Source organism: Salvelinus alpinus, chromosome 28, assembly GCF_045679555.1.
Source record: "Salvelinus alpinus chromosome 28, SLU_Salpinus.1, whole genome shotgun sequence".
NCBI classification, from domain to species: Eukaryota; Metazoa; Chordata; class Actinopteri; order Salmoniformes; family Salmonidae; genus Salvelinus; species Salvelinus alpinus.
Window position 1 is genome coordinate 31450366 of NC_092113.1, and position 22816 is coordinate 31473181.

The window sequence follows — 22816 nt, forward strand, 5'->3', positions numbered from 1 at the left end:
TCAGGTTTAGAAAGATACTGATAGCAACATTTTGGATCATCACCTTAAACTCACATAACTTGTCTACGTTTTAGGAACTGATATTGATTTTTTTCATGATTTACATGTCATTTACATAATGATAACAGGATAACATGTCATAGTACTCTAAATATAATCTTGAATTATAATATATAATCTTAGTAACTATTTAATTTGTCATGCTTTTGCAAATATGGAGAGTTCTATCATATCAGGTTGTATGTTTAAGCAATAAGGCCCGAGGGGGTGTGGTATATAGCCAATGTACCACAACTAAGGGCTGTTCTTAAGCACGATGCAACGCGGAGTGCCTGGACACAGCCCTTAGCCGTGGTATATTGGTCATATACCACAAATCCCCAAGGTGCCGCATTGCTATTATAAACTGGTTACCAACATAATTAGAGCAGTAAAAATAAATGTTTTGTCATACCCGTGGTATACGATCTGATATACCACGGCTGTCAGCTGATTAGCATTCAGGGCTCAAACCACCCGGTTTATAATTAACATTAGTCCCTGTTTGATAGGTACATTCCCATAGCACATACATTTCCACCAGCTTCCAGAGTATCTTATCATAGAGTAACCAGAGAAGCCTCCTGATTTAACTAGTTCACTTTAGTCTGTTTTAACACTGGGCCAGACCCTAACACAGCCACCAGAAGACTAGACCATAGCAGTAACATGCAGTCTATAAAACTCCAAAAGTTAAATGTCTTCTAGACAAATAGTTTATTTCTGTGTACTCAACAAGATGATTCATATTTTTTTATGAAGGGTTAGCATGACATAACATGTTCCCTCACGCTCCCGTTTGACACAGTCAGTCCTCGTCGTACACACCTGAAGCAGCCATGTTGATGTGTGTATGACGTCTTTATGTAAGTTCTGTCCTGTCAGTATTATAATGAGTCACACAAACAGCCCGGGGCTAAAAGTCAAAAGACTGACTTCTGATGAGACCTGATGTAACACTAGTGTAATTATCCCCTTTGAAACTAACTTCAAACTCCAGTTTGTGAACAAAGTCCTGTCTACCTTCTGAATAGGAATCTGAATAGTCCGACCACTGACCAAACTCCATTTGTTAACCACTGCCTATTTGTACCTTCCACTGAATGACTCTTTTTCATTCCACACGTCCGATCCCAATGGAAAGAGCTGCTGAAGCTAAAAGAGAATAAGTGGAGACAACAACTGGAGGAAAACCAAGAGTCAATGATATTTGGAATATACTGTATGGGGAAATATTTATTTTTAGGAGAGCTCCAGCACAGGGCAAATGTGAGTGTTTATGATGTGTGTATTCTACACTGTTGTAGATGTTGATAGGATGAATGAAAGAAGGACGGAGACATTAACAATGTGCTTGTTGCAGCATACTTGAGGCCAGTGTTGAGCCTGCGCTGCTCTGTCTGTCTGTGTGTGTTAGATGTAGGAGATACCATGTGAGTGGTAGTAGTGTCATGGCAGGCGAAGACCTTGTCAACAGATGATACCTATCTACAAATCGCACAGCTTGTGCAACTCCAAGCCCCTTTGGCTGACCAGTGGTAATATCACTGTGTCTGTGCCGTTGGAAAATTGTTGACTTAATGTGTTAATGTTGACATTTGTTGAAATTATTCTTATTTGCTGTTTTTGTCGTTGCTTTGGTTTTGGTAATGCAATTGAAATGTTATGTTACTAGTGAAGGTAATTATGTTGACTTGATACCCCTTCCCCCTGTTTTAGCTAGCAGTAATCGACACCTCTTGTAGATTGTTTGGTAAAACAGCTGTCAGTTAGAAAATAAGCTGAGGTGAAATCAATGCTTTGACTCACAACCATTTTGTGCAAATGTCTGGAACAACATTGAATCTAAAACTTACAGTAGTAGTAGACTCTCAAGCCTTGTTCAGACTGTAGGCCTTAATGCTTTGTTTTTCAAATCCGTTTTGTAATACTGACTGTCCAAACAGCAAGTTACAAGTGAACAAATCAGATTTGTGTGTATTCAGACATTTGCTGATGGCTACGCTAGTTGTCATAGTAATGGTGGGTGTGTGTGTGGTGGCGTTGGCTGATTGGTGGTGGTGTTCCTGCTTTATCTCACTCAGAAGAGGTTGTGCAGCAAGCTAAGGTGGCAATAATGCCTGCCATGGAAGTTTCCTAGTTGCTTAGAATGTTCGAAATCATAGTGTAAGAACACTTTTATAGCCTCAAAGGATATGATGATGCAACATTCCAAACGAGTCATTTTTGGCTAGTCACAGCAGTCATCTAGCTAGCTGTTTAGTTTGCTAGCACATTCACTAATTTGTTTGTAAACAATTAACAAGCTATTTAGCTACCACACTTTGTTGTCAAACTGTCAACAGAGTAACTAGCAATTGACAAGATATGCCTAATAAAAGTCTAAAAACACTTGAGGTCAAATAAATCAGATTTGACCGTTCAGACACAAGTCACATGGCCAGGAATCAGATTTATATCTGATTTTAAACCACCTTCCTAGGTGGTTTGAAATTTTAATTGAAATATCCGATTCCATGTGCTTTTTGGCTGCAGGAAAAATATCAGATTCTAATTGAGCAATAATGCCTGCGGGGGTGTGGTATATGGCCAATATAACACGACTAAGGTCTGTTCTTCTGCACGACGCAACGAGGAGGGCCTGGATACAGTCCTTAGCCGTGGTATATTGGCCATATACCACAAACCCCTGAGGTGCCATATTGCTATTATAATACTGGTTACAAACGTAATAAGAACAGTAAAAATAAATGTTTTGTCATAACTGTGGTATAGGGTATCATTTACCAGAGCTTTCAGCCAATCAGCATTCAGGGCTCGAAACCTCCAGTTTATAATCGGATTTCAGTCATTTCAAACTGCCAGTGTGAACAAGGCCTACACAGTAGGAACATGTTACTTACACTTTGTTCAGAGAGCCTACATTAGGCAGCTTTTAGTCTGCCATCTCAGGACAGAACAGAAAGCAACAGAGAGTTATGTTTGAGGCACCAATAGTACATTTCAGAGCTCTCTATAATTCTGTCCTGAGCTTTATCCCTTTATTTCAGAGTGGCCCTTCCACTTAGAACGAGCTACAAAAGGACATGACACTGCAGGAGCTCGTCTTCTTGAATGAGTTCGTCTTCTTGAATGAGTTCAAAGCTAGGCTCAAATCTATGGTGGACAGTTTAGCGGGGTCTGTCAATGTTTTGACCCCTAGATGCAACACACCTCCCCAGATAATTATTGCCTGTTCAATGTGTAAATGTATGTTTTTAAACTCTAGTACTTAGTGTTTTATGGTGTAATTATATCTGAATCGCTGTGTGATGCTATTTTAGCAAGGTCTCTTTTGAAAAATAGGTCTCGCTCAATGATACTAATTTGGTGAAATGAAATAAAATCTTTGATTCAAGTACAGAGGAGGAAACCAAAAGCAAAAGACTGCTGTGTACTACTGTCCATGGGATTGACCTTTCAATTACTCACAATTTCTCAGCAAATTAAGGTTTAGGGTGCCATACAAAAACATGCAGTTTTACCAGTTTTAACTATTCACAAATCCAGGACTCAATTCCCACTTGTGGATTTACAGAAGGAAAAAGCGAAAATGCATACATCTTCATATGAAAAACATCTGAGATTGTTAAAATAGTTATCTGAAACAACTGAAATATTCTCATAGTCCTGACCCATGACTGTTTGGTCTAAGGGCAATGATAAACTTCTAGGGACTAAATTTGCTCACCCTTCATAATCCCAAATTATTGTGCAATAAAGAAGATAAAGATAGTTTAATAGTTGCCGTTAAAAAAGTTGAGGGAATATGCTACACTTTGTTTGTAGATAACTTTCAACAATCAAGGATTTGACACTTAAAACTTAGACTACCATCTACATGCAAAACTTCCTAAACTAAAACTTAGACTACCATTGGGATATTTTCTTACACATCCACCCCTAGTTGTTTGTTCCACCATGCAGGAGGAAACCTCAAGTAGCCCCATGTCTGTACACTAAATAAGTAAACAATTGCATCAATAAACATTTAACCCAATGCTCCACGTAAATCAATCACAGTGTCTTGATAAAGCCCTTTAATCATTAACTGCTGTTTTTGCTGAGAATTCATTTTGCCTGCTAGCACAAATCCTATCTGTCAGCAGACCGCATGGCTGGTTATCACTCTCTCTGCTGCTATAGGCTCTCCCATGATCAACCAATCAATATCAAGAAGGAATCACAAGACACTATAAGCCAAGGAATTCAACCTCATCCTAAATCATCACATTAAAATAAAATGTAATACCTAAGTAGCAGCAGAAGCTGGACGGCAACTGACATTGGTGCCTCTTTAATAAACTCTGCTATTTCTACAGATGTAGGATCTTAATTTCCTCACCCTGTTGCAGGAGAACTTTCCTGCATAGCAGGACATTTAAAACTTGTAGTTTATTTGAGGTTTAAAAAGGCTTCTGAAAATTGTAATTTCCACTTAGAAATTTCAGACTTGATTTTCCCTTATGAAAAATGTACCAACTCTTACAAAAATGTCCATCAATTATAATCCACCTAATAATTAAAATGTCCTGTTTCTGCAGGATTATTTTCCTAATGTGTTAAACTGGCTCAAATGAAGATCCTACATGTGTATATAACCTTCTTAGAGGACAGTTTCAACATTTAAAAAAACTCAGTGGCCCCATTATGAGGGTTCATCACCCTTCTACAGTCTACTGACTGAGCTTGATGACTGGCAACCTCTCTGCTACAGTCATCACTCTGTTTGAACAGTTCAACCCTATGGAGAGTTGAAAGAGGATGTTCAGATAGTGATCTAAGTATTAAGCATTAAAATGAAAGAGGAGGTAGATTTCACAGGCTGACCCGTTTAAGGGGGAATGGAATCACTTGGTAGCAGCACCACCTTGTGGACAAAGGAGGCAGTATCCTATGGTTTTTGTTTGTAATAGAGTTTCCCAAAAAGAAGACTGGTCTGTGACAAAGTAAACTCTCAGAGCAAATTAATTAATCTGCAGTTTTCCCAATTTTGTATGAATAGACTCAAGATAAAAGATAAATTGATACACATTAACGATAATACATGGTTTCATTTGGCCTTTTACATTACCAATATGGCCTTCCATATAAAAAATACTATATTATACTATGGTCTAAATACTGTAGCATTACTATATTTATACACTATAGTATTTACTGTAGTGTTTTTGCAGACTTTACTGTAATGTTTACTATAGTGTTTTTGTTTTATTACCTTTGACATAGAAGTGGAGGCTTTCTCCTTGAGGAAACCTACTGCGGAAATACTAAAAGAGCAAATTGTCCATAACCTGTCGGTAGGTAGGTATGTAGGACTGGGGAATGGCTAATTCAGAGATTCTGCTCTTTTCTATAACCTGTACACAATATACTTATGGGTGGCACAAATTGGGATATGGGGCAGGGAATGGGCAGGGTATATGCAAATAAAATACTGCAGTATTAACTATAGTTTAAAAAAGTTTCGTGTTTCTGCAGACTTTACTGTAGTATTTACGACATTGTTTTTTCTCTCTCCCAATAATACTGTAGTATTTACTATAGTATTCTACAACATTCTATAGTAAGTAATACACATGATCGATGGATACTACAGTGTGTAGTATAGTATTCTACAGTTAACTACAGAATTCTATAGTAAGTACTGTAGTACTCTATCGTAAACTGTAGTCTTTTTTTCATGTGGGCTACCACATCAATATGTATCTATAATAGTGTGTCTATTTTCAGACACAGCTAAAATCATCATATTTTTAAGTCAGAAAGCATTAATTCAACTAAGGAACAACACAAAGCTTTGTTCTGTGAGCAGTCCGTATGCAGCTGTACTTCGGCTGCTCTCAAAACACAGTCCCATCCCACTGTGCACTAACGTCAGTTCAACGTCTAGTTTTGATTTACATTTGGTTGAGTTGTCGACTAATGTGAATTCAACATGAAATCAACAAAAAATGTCACCATGTCATTGGATTTACGTTAAAAGTTAAAAGATGAAATGCCTTTACGTTCATTACTTTTTGCAAATCAGTTTTTCACGTTGATTGAATGTCATCACATAGATTTTGGGGGGGTTGAAATTACGTGGAAAGAACGTTGATTCAAGCAGTTTTTGCCCAGTGGGATGGTTTAAAAAGTAAACAGACAACAGAGTAGCTTGTTGTGTGGTGGAATAATCTACTGCATGAAATCCCTCTCTCTTTCCACCAGCTATGTAAAAGTATGTGTAACAGGGTAGTAGTCAAAATCTATTGTACGGTTCTATTCTGAGAGTTATAGTACTACAGTACTACAGTTATAGTACAACAGTCATAGAATTACAGAATACTTCCCCGTGACATGTGTTTCTGACTGACTGTTAGTAATTTCCACTTTCAGACTTCCAATTTTAGACTTGGTTTTTCCTTATAAAAAATCTATCAACCCCTACAAAAATGTCTATTAATTATAATCCACATAACAATTCACATTTCCTGTTGCTGCAGGATTATTTTCCTGATGTAGCAAACTGGCTTAAATGAAAATCTTACATCTGTACCTGGAGTGGTGAGGTGACCATGCAGTGTTCCATGTTCCCCTCCATACATCCTCCTGACTGTGGATAGCTGAGCCCTGACAGTGACCAGGCCCAGGGACCAGACCGTATGCCCATCAGCCTCTCTCTCACCGGGAGCACACTGCACTACTCACCCAGGCCCGGCCTGAGCAGAGTGAGGGTGAAGGAGTGTGTGTCTGAGGGAGGGAGAACAAGGGGGGCTGTAGCCGGTGGGGATGTAGGGCCATAAGCATTTCACCAAGGCCTGAGGTAAAATGTGCGTGCGTGTGTGTGTGCAAGCCAGAGGCTGCAGCCACGTGACCAGCAGGGATAATCCTATAATGCCTGTCACAATGAGATTTGATTGGAGTCTTGAACACTGGGCTTCATAGTGTCAAGTGTACAGAGTTAGTAATAAACCCATACACGCACACTGCTAATGGGGATCTCTGCTGGGTTTAATACTAAAACACATCTAGACCATGTTAACTCATTATAGCAGTTGAGTCCAGCTCTTCATTGAAAAAGAAATGCCAAACTCAATATGACTTTTATAGTTAATTAAAAAATATGAGGAGAAAAAGTTTCAGCATGTAGCCTATCCAAGCATAGAGAGCAGTTATGAATAGCCAAAGAATGACAAATGAGATGGTTTAGAGATTATGAATGGAGAGATACAGGATGTGTCTGTCTGTGCTCTAAAGCATAAGTCTACTGCACCAGATCAGAAAACTCTCTCCACCTTAGTAAGGTATTTATCATGTTATTTGAAATGGCAAATGCTTTCCAATGCCCTTTATGCCAACGCTGTCACTATATATGAGTCATATACTGCATCTCCTAAATTCAGACTTAATCTTCATCTCAAATGGCAGATCAATGTTAAAAATGTTATGAGTTAATGCCAGAGGTCAGACGTCATATGCTTCTGAATGCCCACCCTGTTCCCTATATAGTGCACTAACTCTGGTCAAGTAGTGCTCTATATACTGCAGGCAATAGAGTGCCATTTCAGATGCAGCCCAGGTAATGTCCACCAGGGACAAGAACTGCAGGTAATGTCCACCAGGGACCAGAACGGCAGGTAATGTCCACTAGGGACAAGAACTCATAACTACTGTATACCATTTCAGACGCAGCACAGGTCATGTCCACCAGGGACAAGAACTCATAACTGCAGGTCATGCCTGTGACACACTAATGTCAGTATTTGTCTCCTGTCTCCTGATGCATGAGAGACATTGTGTAAGCACTATTATGAATTAGAAGAGACCTTTTCAACAGTGATTTGCAGCATTCTTGTGTCTGCACAAAGAAACATATAACCCAAGATCTAAGCCAGAAATAAGCTTAAACAGGGAAGTTGCCAAGGAAATGTATTTGCAACATACAGTAAAAGTCCTGGTTTGTGAAGCTCTTTTAAGCACACAGAGGTAACACATTCCTTGAGAAAAATGCAGGTATTGTACTCAGTGTTATTTATTTATAAATGTTTTATTTATCCCCTTTTCTCCCCAATTGGTAGTTACAGTCTTGTCTCATCGCTGTAACTCCAGTACGGACTCGGGAGAGGCGAAGGTCGAGAGCCATGCTGCTTCTTGACACAATGCCCACTTAACCCGGAAGCACCAATGTGTCGGAGGAAACACCGTACACCTGGAAACCGTGTCAGCATGCACTGCACCCGGCCCACCACAGGAGTCGCTAGTGCGCGATGGGACAAGGACATCCCTGCCGGCCAAACCCTCCTCTAACCCGAACGACACTGGGCCAATTGTGCGCCGCCCGATGCAGTGCCTTAGACCACTGCGCCACTCGGGAGGCAGTGATACACTGACGTTTTGATAACCATGTAAATCTCTCTCGTACAAGGTGGCTTGTATCAATATATTCGGCTCTATTTACTCTCAGATTCAAAAATGCTAATTAGCATCAAAGTAGACATCATGCAAAACTACAAATCCCTACAAGCTCTAGCTGACACCTTTCCTGACACGTACTGTGTCCATTTAAAACTTGCACAAGACAGTTCACAGAATTGTCAATTTAAATAAATGTAGCCAATTTATTCTTTACTATATTTAGCTAACATTAGATAGTTAATTCAGAGATTCGCACCTTTGCCTTGATTCGGCAGTCTCGTCCAGATCATCATGGCATTTGTAGGTCTTTATGATAAAAGTCACCTTGCCCTAAAGAGATTTACACGGTTATCAAAACGTCACGTCAGGTTAAGCCTACAAGAAACACAGCCCTTATTTGAAGTGTTTCTAAAATCTCCTATGGGAAAAATGAATGGTGGAAAGACGATTGGAACCATTTCCCTGCTTGACCGCTAGGTTTTATTCACTGAAACCTGAGAAAGTGCTTCGAACATTTGACTGTATTATAAAGGAAAGATGGTACAGTATAATAAAACCAGGAAGGGGCAACTAATATTGTCAGTTTGGTTGGTCAAAGGTGTTTTGCATCTCCTTAACTCATATGTAAATTATACCATGTGTGATCAATGACATAATGAAAACAATCCCCAAGCCATTCACGCATAGGCCACAGTACACTTCTGAAAAGGCATGTTCTGACACTTTGCAGTGTAACTGAGTCACACTCAGTTTGCAGATGCTGTCAGGTGTTTTCCTAGTTTTTCCCAGGTGGTTCCCATGTGTTTTTCAGGTGAAAGTCCAGTGTTGTCCTCTGACACAGAGTCTGAGGCTGCCCTCCACACCTTTCCACTATCCTGGCTACAATTCCACCCAGATTCACTCTGACAAAGTGTTTTACAGTGCTTGACACTCTAACAGGACTCCTCCTGAAATGTGTTGTTATGATTACATTCAGCCCACTGCCTATAGCGGTCCTTTATTCACCATGTTATGCTACACTCCGAAGCTTTGACATGCCAGGCTGACATCAGTCTCATCAGTCAGTCTCAGCTTATTATGGGGCCCTTTTTAACAACCTTCATATCGTCGCCACACCTCCTGGATTGCAGTCCTGTCAAAACAATGGCGATGATATTTTCTACATTGAATGGACCTGCCATAAGAGAAACCCTCTGCAGTGTGTATTGCATACTACAGTTTAAACAAAGTCAACAGATGGCGTGAGCTCCACCATAATGCACTGAAACCGTGAGATGATAAAAGACAGAAACTGTGTACTCACCACCAGCGAATGGAAACTCCATGCTTGTACTGACTTGTGAGTTTACATTAACCATCTCTCTCCCTGTTTCTTTCTTATGTGTTTTCTTTTTCTTCTGTATTCCCAAAGTTCTAGGGTTTAAAATATGGAAGTTAGCCACTGGCTGCGTTATAATGAGGAAGGTGGTGTTGGTGCAAGGTAAGGCCCCAGCATTAGGTAGGTACTTCTAGCTGTTATCTTATTGATTTTTCTAATCTGAGAAAAATGTGGGTGGAGATGTTAAACAGTAACCAGGCTCATAAAGAGACCACATATATATGTCAGGAAGCTGTCGCTATAGCAACAAGATGGTAGAAACAAAAAGCATGTCTGTAGACAAGTTTATTTTATTAATGTGCATTGAATAAAGGAAGGAAGGAAGAACGGGAGTAAATGAGGGAACGAAGAACTCCCCTGCAAGAGGGAAGGTGGAAAAAAGGGACATGAAAGAGAGAGAGGACTTGAGAGGGTGTCACCTCCCCACCTCAGATGGTGAGTGTGAATTAAGTTTCTTATGTTTTGGTTGAGAAGTCCTCCTATTCTCTCCAGGTCACACAATGAATGAACAGAAAAACACTGGACAAATACAATAACATACAAATATCCCTGCGAATAGCAGTAAGTTGATAACTTAACATGGTACAGGTCAAGTTTTCTTCTCACACTGATATTGTTACAAAATAGTTCATTCATTTACCTTGTGGGAACTTTCACTTTTGGTTGCATGTATGGGTCAGTTGCTGTCCTGAAATGGAGTTTCCCATGTTGGCCATTTCCCACAGAATCAGATATCCTCTGAAAATGTTGAAATGTTTGTTGATTGATTAGGAGTCATATAATTTCACTCTTCAAATATATTTTACAAGCATGAACATGTAAAGAGGGGTGTATGCAGTACATATTAAGACTTTATGGTAGAATATTGGGTTATCAGTGTGAACCATTTTGGACATGGAATAAAATATACAAATCATATTTTCGTCTCAGTCTCTCATTGTTAATGGATATAAACCAATTGAATCTCATAATTATGACCATAAAAGTCTCATTAGAGTCCAGTTTTATAGTGGAGATAGACTCTCTGCAGATTAATATGGAGAATCAATGAGGTGAAAACCAGCAAGGGGGGCTAGTGGATCCCCTAGCCCCCCTTAGCCTCTCCTAGCCTCCCGTAACCTCACCTTTCCTAGCCTCCACTAGCCTCCCTTAGCTTCCCTAGCCTCTCCTCCACAAGCCTCTTCTAGCCTCCCCTAGCCTCCCTTCGCCTCCCCTAGCATCCCTTAGCCTCCCTTAGCCTCCCTTAGCCCCCCTTAGCCTCCCCTAGCTCCCCCTAGCCCCCTTAGCCTCCCCTAGCCTCCCTTAGCTTCACCTCTCCTAGCCTCCCCTAGCCTCCCCTTACCTCTCCTAGCCCCCCCTAGCCTCCCTTAGCTTCACCTCTCCTAGCCTCCCCTAGCCTCCCCTTACCTCTCCTAGCCCCCCCCTAGCCTCCACTAGACTCCTAGTTAAATGAGCACAGATGCAGGCCAGGGGCCATTTGAGATAACATGCACATGTAGCCAGTCATTGTTTCCAATTTATAATATCTATGCTGACATGCTGTGTTTAGGTACATTAATATTAAGATGGGATTGGTAAGGAAGAAATAGGAAGACAATCTCCTTTTAATACAGATATAAGTGAAAAGCAACCTGGGACTGTAAGGTTTAAACACCCACTACTGAGTTAAACTCCTTTTTTTTTTATTCAAATAATTCTTGACAGTGATTTCATATTCAGGCCAATCATGAGCTGTAATAAGTGTATTACAATGTTATTAAAAAAAAGAATTGGTCTACAAGAGAACAAATAACCAACATGATCAATGTCTTTAAATCTACAGTAAACAAATGTGTTATAAAATAATAATAATAATAAAAATCAGTAACTATAAAAGTGCTTATTTTTAGCTTCGCAAAATTTCAATCAAGAGCCAAATAATTAACCAAAAGCAGTGCAAACAATTTGTGGACTTAAACACATTGGCATAGGCCTACAAATACACTACATGACCAAAAGTATGTGGACACCTTCTCGTCAAACATCTCATTTCAAAATCATGGGCATTAATATGGAGTTGGTCCCCCCTTTGCTGCTATAACAGCCTCCACTCAACTAGGACAGCTTTCCACTAGATGTTGGAATATTGATGCAGGGACTTGCTTCTGTTCAGCCACAAGAGCATTAGTGAGGTCGAGCACTGATGTTGGGAAATTAGGCCTGGCTCGCAGTCGGTGTTCCAATTCATCCCAAAGGTGTTCAATGGGGTTAAGGTCAGGACTATGTGCAGTCAATTCAAGTTCTTCCACACCAATCTCGACATACTATTTCTGTATGGACCTCGGTATGTGCACGGGTGCATTGTCATGCTGAAACAGGAAAGGGCCTTCCCCAAACTGTTGCCACAAAGTTGGAAGCACAGAATCGTCTAGAATGTCATTGTATGCTGTAGCGTTAAGATTTCTCTACACTGGAACTAAGAGGCCTAGCCCGAACCATGACAAACAGTCCCAGACCATTATTGTTAAGGCTGTGTAATGGAGGCGAAGTCAGGTGAAGGAGAGCAGAGTAAACAGGCGCACGTTTATTCCTTTCAACAATAGGCACAAAAAATGACATAAGATCCCAAAAACACGAAACATAAACTATAAAAGCATCGCGCCTGAACATACACCTTTAACAATGAACAATTACACACAAAGACATGATGGGGAACAGAGGACTAAATACATGTAGATTGATTGGGGAATGAAAACCAGGTGTGTATGGAACAAGACAAAACAAATGGACATATGAAAAATGGAGCGGCGATGGCTAGAAAGACGGTGACGTCGATCGCCGAATGCCGCCCGAACAAGGAGAGGAGCCGACTTCGGCGGAAGTCGTGACAATTATTCCCCCTCTACCAAACTTTACAGTTGACACTATGCATTGGGGTAGGTAGCGTTCTCCTGGCATCGCGATTCATCACTCTGGAGAACGCGTTTCCACTGCTCCAGAGTCCAATGGCAGCAAGCTTTACACCCCTCCAGCCGACGCTTGGCATTGTGCATGGTGATCTTAGGCTTGTAAGCGGCTGCTCGGCCAAAACCCATTTCATGAAGCTCCAGACTAACCGTTCTTGTGTTGACGTTGCTTCCAGAGGCAGTTTGGAACTTGGTAGTGAGTGTTGCAACAGAGGACAGACAATTTTTACGATTTAAACGCAATACGCACTTCAGCACTCGGCGGTCCCATTCTGTGAGCTTGTGTGGCCTACAACTTCACTGTTGATGCTCCTAGACATTTCCACTTCACAATAACAGCACTTACAGTTGACCGGGACAGATCTAGTAGGGCATACATTTCAAGACCTGCCTTGTTGGAAAGGTGGCATCCTATGACGGTGCCACATTGAAAGTCAATGAGAGATTGCATGACTGTGTTCTTGATTTTATACACCTGTCAGCAATATGTGTGGCTGAAATAGAGAATCCACTGTTTTGAAGGGGTGTCCACATACTTTTGTATATAGTGTACATTCCACTCATCTTCTTAACATTTTCAAAAAAGGACATAATCAAATGAATACAACAGAAGTACTGTCTGGTTTTTGGTAGCTGGGTTCTTTCTGTGTCATGGCGAGAAAATGGAGCTTTGAAACCCAAGAGTTTACATAGATTTAAGTTCACAACATCATGACCGAGGGGGAAAAACATTATTTCCCTAACATCCAGTGGATGGATCAAACAGTTTATGATAAACACAAAAATAGTGGTACTATAATTGAATCGCTGAAAAAAGCAGGTCTTGTGCTTTGATTCGTTTTTTATGTTTAGAAATCCTTCACCTTTCACACTTACCCTCTCTTGCAGTTGTTTGTTGCTGAGATGAATGGAATGGAATAATTGACCAGAAACAATGAACTCTTAAAAGTCTTCCATTATAACAGGGAAAGTATGACTGATGTATTTCTAATACCTTTTTCTTTTCTTGGCTTTGGCTTTTGAACCACTGAAGGAACACTGGTTTCTGTTACATGAACCTCCATATTTTGATGGACAGGCAGAGCACGGTTTGCCATTCTTATAGGGAGCCTCTCCAACCCAGTTCCCTCTGGAAGATAAATAATACATGGTTAACTGCTGATCTTGTTTGCTTGTTTGTTTCCTGTCATTATAAAGGATATTCAATTAAATATAAGGCTCTGATGAGTCTAGCTTATACAATAGAAAAAGGAATGTATTAAATTCATGTAGGATAATATAACACATTAGATCTGGTAAAAGATTTTTTGTACCATCATCTTTGAAATGCAAGCGAAAGGCCATAATGTATTATTCCAACCCAGGTGCAATTTAGATTTTGGCCACTAGATGGCAGCAGTGTATGTGCAAAGTTTTAGACTGATCCAATGAACCATTGGATTTCTGTACAAAATGTTGTATCAAGACTACCCAAATGTACCTAATTGGTTTATTAATACATGTTCAAGTTCATAACTGTGCACTCTCCTCAAACAATAGCATGGTATTCTTTCACTGTAATAGCTACTGTAAATTGGACAGTGCAGTTAGATTAACAAGAATTTCAGCTTTCTGCCAATATCACATTTGTCTATGCCCTGGCAAATTTTCTTGTTACTTACAACCTCATGCTAATCAAATTAGCTCAACCGTCCTGCGGGGGGACCCACCGATCCTGTAGAGGTTAATCTATATTGGGTATGTACTGTAAACGTATATTTGCATATACTGTAAAGTGTTCATTATAACAAGATGGCTTGCTCTTGCCATGAACAGAGAAGTGTGTACTTACTTGATAGAGTAGTTGCAAACCAGGAACACTGCTGTCCTCCAAGAGCTCCCGTACACATTCATGTTTGAGCATTTGTTGATGGCACATCCCATCTTATTGGTATTGGCCCAGACCATCTGAAATTTGTTGATGTAATGTGTAGTTCTCATGGTCAACATGATCAATCACAGACAGTTCTCACACACAGTCACCCAATTTCTTACTAATACAAATATAAACTATACCAGGAAAGCACAGATCTTCTGTAAATAGAAGACCATGTATAGTACATACCACAAAAAATATGTAGGATCTTAATTGGAACACTCTTTTGTTGCGTATTTGAGTTTAAAAGGCTTCTAAAGTTTGTAATTTCCACTTTGAAATGTAATACTTGATTTGCCTTAATGAAAAATGTATCAACCCCTACAAAAATGTACATTAATTATAATCCACATAATAATTCACATTTCATGTAGCTGCAGGATTATTTTCCTGCTGTAGCAAACTGGCTCAAATTAAAATCCTACATCTGTACATTCTTATTTAGTGCAATATCTAAGCCACACACACCTGTGTATAGTGGGAACAAACTGGTCCACTGCATGTGTTGGGATAGGAGAAGGAGTTTTTCTCATCTTGCCAGGACCTCACCAGCTCAATGATTGACCAGTATCTAGGAGAAGGAAAAGACCTTTCAGCATTTCATGTTTCTTAAAATACCATCCTACTTCATATTTGACCAGAAACAATGAACTCTTAAAAGTCTTCCATTATAACAGGGAGACAGTGTTCCTATAACATTCATTGTTGAACAAAAACACACCAGATCTCCAACAATCACATAAGCAACAGCTATAAAACAGTTGTAAACATGGAAAAAACAGGGGTAGTTCTACAGTACCTGCCAGAGTTGATGGACAGGTTTTGGCCCATATATCTCATGGTCTGTGAGGGTCCATGATTCCATATGCAGCGGGAAGCCCAGGAATCTGCTGATTTAGCCAGTTGCTCATCCCACACCTAAAGCATGGAGAGAGAGAGAGCAGCTGTTCAACACTTCTCAAATAATATTTATTTTATTTATTTTTTAACGACATTCACCCTGTCCCTGCCAAGAGGATGGCTTTACAGATATTCACTGGTCCTATCTTTCTCGCGACTCTTTTTCACATTATGTTTGATTTTGTCTGTACTTACTTATGTGAGATTTTACTAATTCAATAAATATACATAATAAAACAATTATTTAAAAAATAGAATTCTAAAATGTCAAATCTAACTCTAGTGTAGAGCAAGAACACCACAGTTATGTTTCAGATTTGATTAAGTGTTAGTAAGCCCAGCCATAGAATGTGACAGAGGAGCAGCCCCTTGTTTTCCCCCCCTGGTTCAGCAGATGCAGGGGCCTCACCATGATCTCCATATTGGCAGCCTGAGGGAAGACCTGGGAGCGGACACGGTTGTGATAATCCAACAAGGAATTCATTTCTCTGGAGGAGATGGCTCGCCTCCTTCGGATACGAGGCACGCTGATGCTGGTAAGATTCAGATTACTCCAGTCAGAGTCAGGGTCTGACTCGAAGCCAGGTCTAGTTAGGTGGAGATGGTTGGTCCAGTTGGATTTGGATAGGATCCGCACAGCAGCAGCTCCAGTGTAAGGCATTGACCACAAGATGGCAGCTAAGAGGAGCTGAGCACAAACAGGACGCATCTCAACCCTCTTCTCTTGTCTCTGGGTAGGGCTCTGGCAACACAGGGTTCTAGTAGGCTTCTGTGGACGGCAGAGGCATTGAGGGCAATGTTAAATTGCGTATGTTTTTAAAAATAGTCAAAAGGGCAAAAATGGTTGGGGGAAAGCTTCTCTAAAGCAACCCCCTGGCTAACTGCCTCGTAATTTTTTCTAATTCCTGTCCAAAGTGTTAGCTGGACTTTATCAACATTTTTATCAATTAAGAATTAATAAGCAACTTAATGATTTGAAGTCAGAATCAAGTTTACACAGGAGACAAAGAGAATAAAATTGTTTCAATTCCTAACGTATTGTCTGTAGTTTGGCAAACAATATATATACCAGTACTGTAGGTAGACCCTAATATAGAGACAATATAACCATATTTCAACCATATTAATTAATACATCAATTGCACAGACTGAATGTAATCATGACATTTTTTAACATACATTATAAGTATTGCTCAAACTGTACTTTAGACAACTATTTGTAATCAATATAATATTCATTCAATTTGACAAAAAAAATTGTCTGTTGAACAAGTAGCCATTAATTCATTCTCACATATCTAATAACATCAATAAATACTAGTAACTTTCTTATTGCATACAGTTATCAAATAATCTCATTTATATTCAATAAATAAAAAGGCAGCATGAAAAAGCAGCTGTAACAGTGCCCCAGACCCAGACAGTACATACTTTCATCAGCTGTAACAGTGCCCCAGACCCAGACAGTACATACTTTCATCAGCTGTAACAGTGCCCCAGACCCAGACAGTTCATACTTTCATCAGATGTAACAGTGCCCCAGACCCAGACAGTACATACCTTCATCAGTGATTCTAGCGCAGTAGAGCAAAGCAGAGCAGCCAGATAGGAGAAGAGAAGCCTAGCAGATCCACACTTAAACACTAGGCTTTGCAAACAAGACCGTTTGACATCTGTGGCAGGGAAATTTAACTGGGCCAACTCTCTCAGGATATCTGACGCACTCACAAGCCCTCCTGTCTTGTTCTTCTTCCTCCTCTTCTCCTCCCTCTTCTTCCTCTTCTTCTTCTCCCTCTTCTTCTTCTCCCTCTTCTTCTTTTTCTCCCACAGAGATGTTCCTTCCCAGGGGCCAGAAAACTATTTGATAGGCAATTTAACTTTCTCAATACACTCATTATGTAAACTCGGTCCTGTAAAATACACAAACACAAGATTTTCCAGTAATCATTTAAATATATATACAGTGCCTTTGGAAAGTATTCAGACCCCTTGACTTTTTTGTTGCGTTACAGCCTTATTCTAAAATGTATTAAATAGTCTACACACAATACAATCTACACACAATACCCCATAATGACAAAGCAAAAACAGGTTTTTAGAAATGTGTGCAAATTTATACAATTTATATAAATATTACATAAGTATTCAGACCCTTAACTCAGTATTTTGTTGAAGCACCTTTGCATACCCAGCAAGCATCGAGTCTTGTTGGGTATGTCGCTACAAGCTTGGCACACCTGTATTCGGGGAGTTTCACCCATTCTTCTCTGCAGATCCTCTCAAGCTCTGTCAGGTTGGATGGGGAGCGGTCTCTCCAGAGATGTTTGATCGGGTTCATGTCCGGGCTCTGGCTGGGCCACTCAAGGACATTCAAGGACGTGACGCTTGGCATTCAGGCCAAAAAGTTCAATCTTGGTTTCATCAGACCAGAGAATATTGTTTCTCATGGTCTGAGAGTCTTTAGGTGCCTTTTGGCAAACTCAAAATGGGCTGTCATATGCATTTACTGAGGAGTGGCTTCCGCCTGGCCACTCTACCATAAAAGCCTGATTGGTGGAGTGCTGCAGAGATGGTTGTCCTTCTGGAAGGTTCTCCCATCTCCACAGAGGAACTTTAGAGCTCTGTCAGAGTGACCATTGGGTTGTTGGTCACCTCCATGACCAAGGCCCTTCTTCCCCGGTTGCTCAGTTTGGCCGGGCGGCCAGCTCTAGGAAGAGTCTTGGTGGTTCCAAACTTCTTCCATTTAAGAATGATAGAGGCCACTGTGTTCTTGGGGGATCTTCAATGCTGCAGAAATGTTTTGGTACCCTTCCCCAGATCTGTGGCTCGACACAAACCTGTCTCGGAGCTCTACGGACAATTCCTTCGATCTCATGGCCTGTATTTTTGTCTGACGTGCACTGTCAACTGTGGGACCTTATGTAGACAGGTGTGTGCCTTTACAAATGATGTCCAATCTCATAGGGTCTGAATACTTATGTAAATAAGGTATTTCTTTTTTTAAATACATTTGCATACATTTCTAAAACCCTGTTTTCGCTTTGTCATTATGGGGTATTGTGTGTAGATTGCTGAGAAGTTTTATTTATTTAATCCATTTCAGAATAAGGCTGTAACGTAACAAAATATGGAATAAGTCAAGTGGTCTGAATACTCTCCGGAGGCACTGTATATACTGTACAGAATTATCTTCTGTTTCTATAGAATTGTTAAACATTGCCATTTCTTTTTGTATTTTCTTGTTTAGATGTATTGCTTACTTGAAAAATAGTACCACTGAATAATTAAGATTGTGTGGTTCATCCTTCCATATAGATTAACTATAGAATGAGATTTTTCCATCAAAAGAAGGAGCAGATTATTCAGGGGAGAAAACGGCTATAAAAACCATCCATTTCGTTTGGAACATGTTTATTTACCAATATTTTTTGGGAGTGTTTAGGTCTGCCTAAAGAGCTGTTTGTAATCGTAGAACACATGCTTTGGCTGGCCCTCTACCTCCCCAGCCATCCCCAGGTTATTTCAATGAAACAGAATAAAAATAAATAATAAATAAGCAGAAAGCCTTTGGGAATGAAAAGACAGAAGAATGCATGTTAAGCATTAATGGTCCTATTTTGAAAGTCCCTGACACTGCACCAATAGCATTCATCTCCAGCTGTCCTGGGGATTTCTAGGAAAGAAGGTTCTGGCAATGCCAAGGTACACTACACGGCACAAGTGCCATGGAACTGCCAAGGTACACTACACGGCAACAACTGACAAAGCTCTACCAGCAGCGTGAGGTCAAAGAGATCGCCAAGACACTGGCATCGTCAGTGGAGCACTTAAACTGTAAATGGCAAAGGAGAGGTAACTATCCAGTGATTAAATCAGTGGTTAGGGACTTAATCAAAATGTTTTTATACCATATATACAGTTGAAGTCAGAAGTTGACATACACTTAGGTTGGATTCATTAAAACTCATTTTTCAACCACTACACAAATTTCTTGTTAACAAACTATAGTTTTGGCAAGTCGGTTAGGACATCTACTTCGTGCATGACACAAGTAATTTTTCCAACAATTGTTTACAGACAGATTATTTCACTTATAATTCACTGTATCACAATTCCAGTGGTTCAGAAGTTTACATACACTAAGTTGACTGTGCCTTTAAACAGCTTGGAAAATTCCCGAAAATTATGTCATGCATTAGAAGCTTCTGATAGGCTAATTGACATAATTTGAGTCAATTGGAGGTGTACCTGTGGATGTATTTCAAGGCCTACCTTCAAACTCAGTGCCTCTTTGCTTGACATCATGGGAAAATCAAAAGAAATCAGCCAAGACCTCAGAAAAACAATTGTAGACCTCCGCAAGTCTGGTTCATCCTTGGGAGCAATTTCCAAATGCCTGAAGGTACCATGTTCATCTGTACAAACAATAGTACGCAAGTATAAACACCATGGGACCATGTAGCCGCCATACCGCTCAGGAAGGAGATGCGTTCTGTCTACTAGAGATGAACGTACTTTGGTGCGAAAAGTGCAAATCAATCCCAGAACAACAGAAAGGACCTTGTGATGATGCTGGAGGAAACAGGTACAAAAGTATCTATATCCACAGTAAAACGGGTCCTATACCGACATAACCTGAAAAGCCGCTCAGCAAGGAAGAAGACACTACTCCAAAACCGCCATAGAAAATCCAGACTACGGTTTGAAACTGCACATGAGGACAAAGATCGTACTTTTTGGAGAAATGTTCTTTGGTCTGATGAAACAAAAAAAGAAGTGTTTTGCCATAATGACCATTGTTATGTTTGGAAGAACACCATCCCAACCGTGAAGCACGGGGGTGGCAGCATCATGTCGTGGGGGTGTTTGCTGCTTGAGGGACTGGTGCACTCCACAAAATAGATGCATTATGAGGGAGGAAAATTATGTGAATATATTGAACCAACATCTCAAGATATCAGTCAGTGTCACGTTCCTGACCTATTTATGTTAGTTTGTTATGTGTGTTAGTTGGTCAGGACGTGAGGTTGGGTGGGCATTCTATGTTTTCTGTTTCTGTGTTGGTTTTTGGGTTGCCTGGTATGGCTCTTAATTAGAGGCAGGTGTTTGGCGTTCCTCTAATTAAGAGTCATATTTAGGTAGGCGTTGTCACAGTGTTCGTTGTGGGTGATTGTCTCCTGTGTTTGTGTATGTCGTTGCGCCACACGGGACTGGTTTCGGTTTGTTTGTTCAGTGTCATTTATGTGTAGGCTTTTTCCCTGTTCGTGCGTTCTTCGTGGTTTATGTGAGTCCGTCGTTCAGATCTGTCTACACCGTTTATTTGTTTTGTTAGTGTATTAGTCGTGTTCGTGTTTTTGTTAATAAATCATGTCTACAAACTCCGCTGCATTTTGGTTCGATCCCTGCTCCTCCTCTTCTGATGAAGAGGAGGAGGAAAGCCGTTACAGTCAGGAAGTTAAAGCTTGGTCACAAATGGGTCTTCCAAATGGACAATGACCCCAAGCATACTTTCAAAGTTGTGGCAAAATGGCTTAAGGACAACAAAGTCAAGGTAATGGAGTGGCCATCACAAAGCCCTGACCTCAATCCTATAGAAAATATTGGAGGCAGAACTGAAAAAGTTACACCAGCTCTGTCAGGAGGAATGTGCCAAAATTCACCCAACTTATTGTGGGAAGCTTGTGGAAGGCTACCCGAAACGTTTGACCCAAGTTAAACAATTTAAAGGCAATGCTACCAAATACTAATTGATTGTATGTAAACTTCTGACCCACTGGGAATGTGATGAAAGAAATAAATAAAAGCTGAAATAAATAATTCTCTCTACTAGTATTCTGACATTTCGCATTCTTAAAATGAAGTGGTGATCCTAACTGACCTAAGACAGGGAATTTTTACTAGGATCAAATGTCAGGAATTGTGAAAAACTGAGTTTAAATGTATTTGGCTAAGGTATATGTAAACTTCTGACTTCAACTGTATATACTATATTTTATTCTACTGTATTTTAGTCTATGTCTCTCTGACATTGCTAATATTTATATATTCCTTACTTTTTGGAGGCTCCATCTATTCTCTACCCCAGGGTTTCCCAAACTTGATCCTAGCACTACACATCTGATTCAAATCACCAACTCATCAAGCTTTGATTATTTGAATCAGCTGTGTCGTGCTAGTGCAAAAACCAAAATGTGCACCCAGGGTGGGCCCCAAGACCGAGTTTGTGAAACCCTGCGCTGCCTCCATGCCATGTCCCAGGAGAAACATGGTATGTGTACAGAATGACCAGCAGTCTTTAACTTAGGCCTTCCAGTGAGTCTATCTCTCACATTGAGTGGATAGGAAAAGCTCGGGATCTCAGTCCTTATTTGTTTAGCTCAGTTTATAGTAGAGTTTAATGGATTTCAGTCAAATTGGCCTAAATGCAAACTGTAATAAGTACAATTTTTTCATGCAAATGAAAACCCATAATTCTGTCAGTAAAATATACACTTCCTGAAAAGCATCCTGTTTTGAATAAATAATTCAGGTACAACTGTATTGATGCCTGCTGTAGGTACTAACTGGACCTATGTGTGGTGAAATTATTGACATTCCCTCAACTCTGGCTAATCTTGACATCATGTTGGTGTGAGAGGAATGTGACACTCATGGAACAAGGAGCAGTCAGACCACACAATGGAAAAAATAATAGGAAATGAAAATAAACCCCATACATTTTTATATAGAGTATTTATGGTATATGGACAGACTTTCCCATTTTAATGACCTGGCAAAAAGAATTGGCCCGGACAGTGTGACAGAGTAGTGTGTGTACTGTATATGGGACGTCAAATTCAATAAAGCAAGCTTGAGAAAGAAAACCAGGTATACAGTCTGTATAGGAGTATGGCAATACAGCCTGCACATGCATGTAATCCCCCTCTTCCTTTCTATTCCACACAGCCATGGTGAATAGAAACCAAATTACAGTAAAGGTGTTGTGGAATATCTGTTTCGTCTTTACCTCAGGTCTGCACAAGGTGTTTGGAACCTGTAAGTGGGATCTTTCTGATGAAGTTTCAGATACTTGAGGTCACTACCTTAACCAGGAATGTTCAATTCTGGTCCTGGAGGGTCAGAAAATGTCTGTTTTTTTCTACCTGGTGGTTAATTGCAATCACCTGGTGTCCTACACTCTTAGAAGAAAGGTGCTATCTAGAA

At 40.1% G+C, this 22816-nt stretch overlaps 1 protein-coding gene and 1 long non-coding RNA gene across 2 annotated transcripts; one reads left to right on the forward strand and one right to left on the reverse strand.

The window, feature by feature from the left end:
• The first annotated feature begins 1007 nt into the window (after positions 1 to 1007).
• LOC139557673 (uncharacterized) lies at positions 1008 to 10771 on the forward strand. Its single transcript, XR_011671446.1, has 2 exons — positions 1008 to 1308; positions 8139 to 10771. It is a non-coding gene; the product is annotated as an uncharacterized lncRNA (long non-coding RNA).
• A 2893-nt stretch (positions 10772 to 13664) lies between these two features.
• Positions 13665 to 17439, reverse strand: LOC139557674 (peptidase inhibitor R3HDML-like). The gene is made up of 6 exons (XM_071372763.1): positions 17174 to 17439; positions 16023 to 16382; positions 15513 to 15631; positions 15182 to 15284; positions 14630 to 14745; positions 13665 to 13927 (listed from the first exon to the last, which is right to left on the reverse strand). The coding sequence occupies exons 1-6, from the start codon at positions 17177 to 17179 to the stop codon at positions 13786 to 13788; spliced, it is 846 nt and encodes a 281-aa protein (XP_071228864.1). The 5' UTR covers positions 17180 to 17439; the 3' UTR covers positions 13665 to 13785.
• Between the last annotated feature and the right edge of the window lie 5377 nt (positions 17440 to 22816).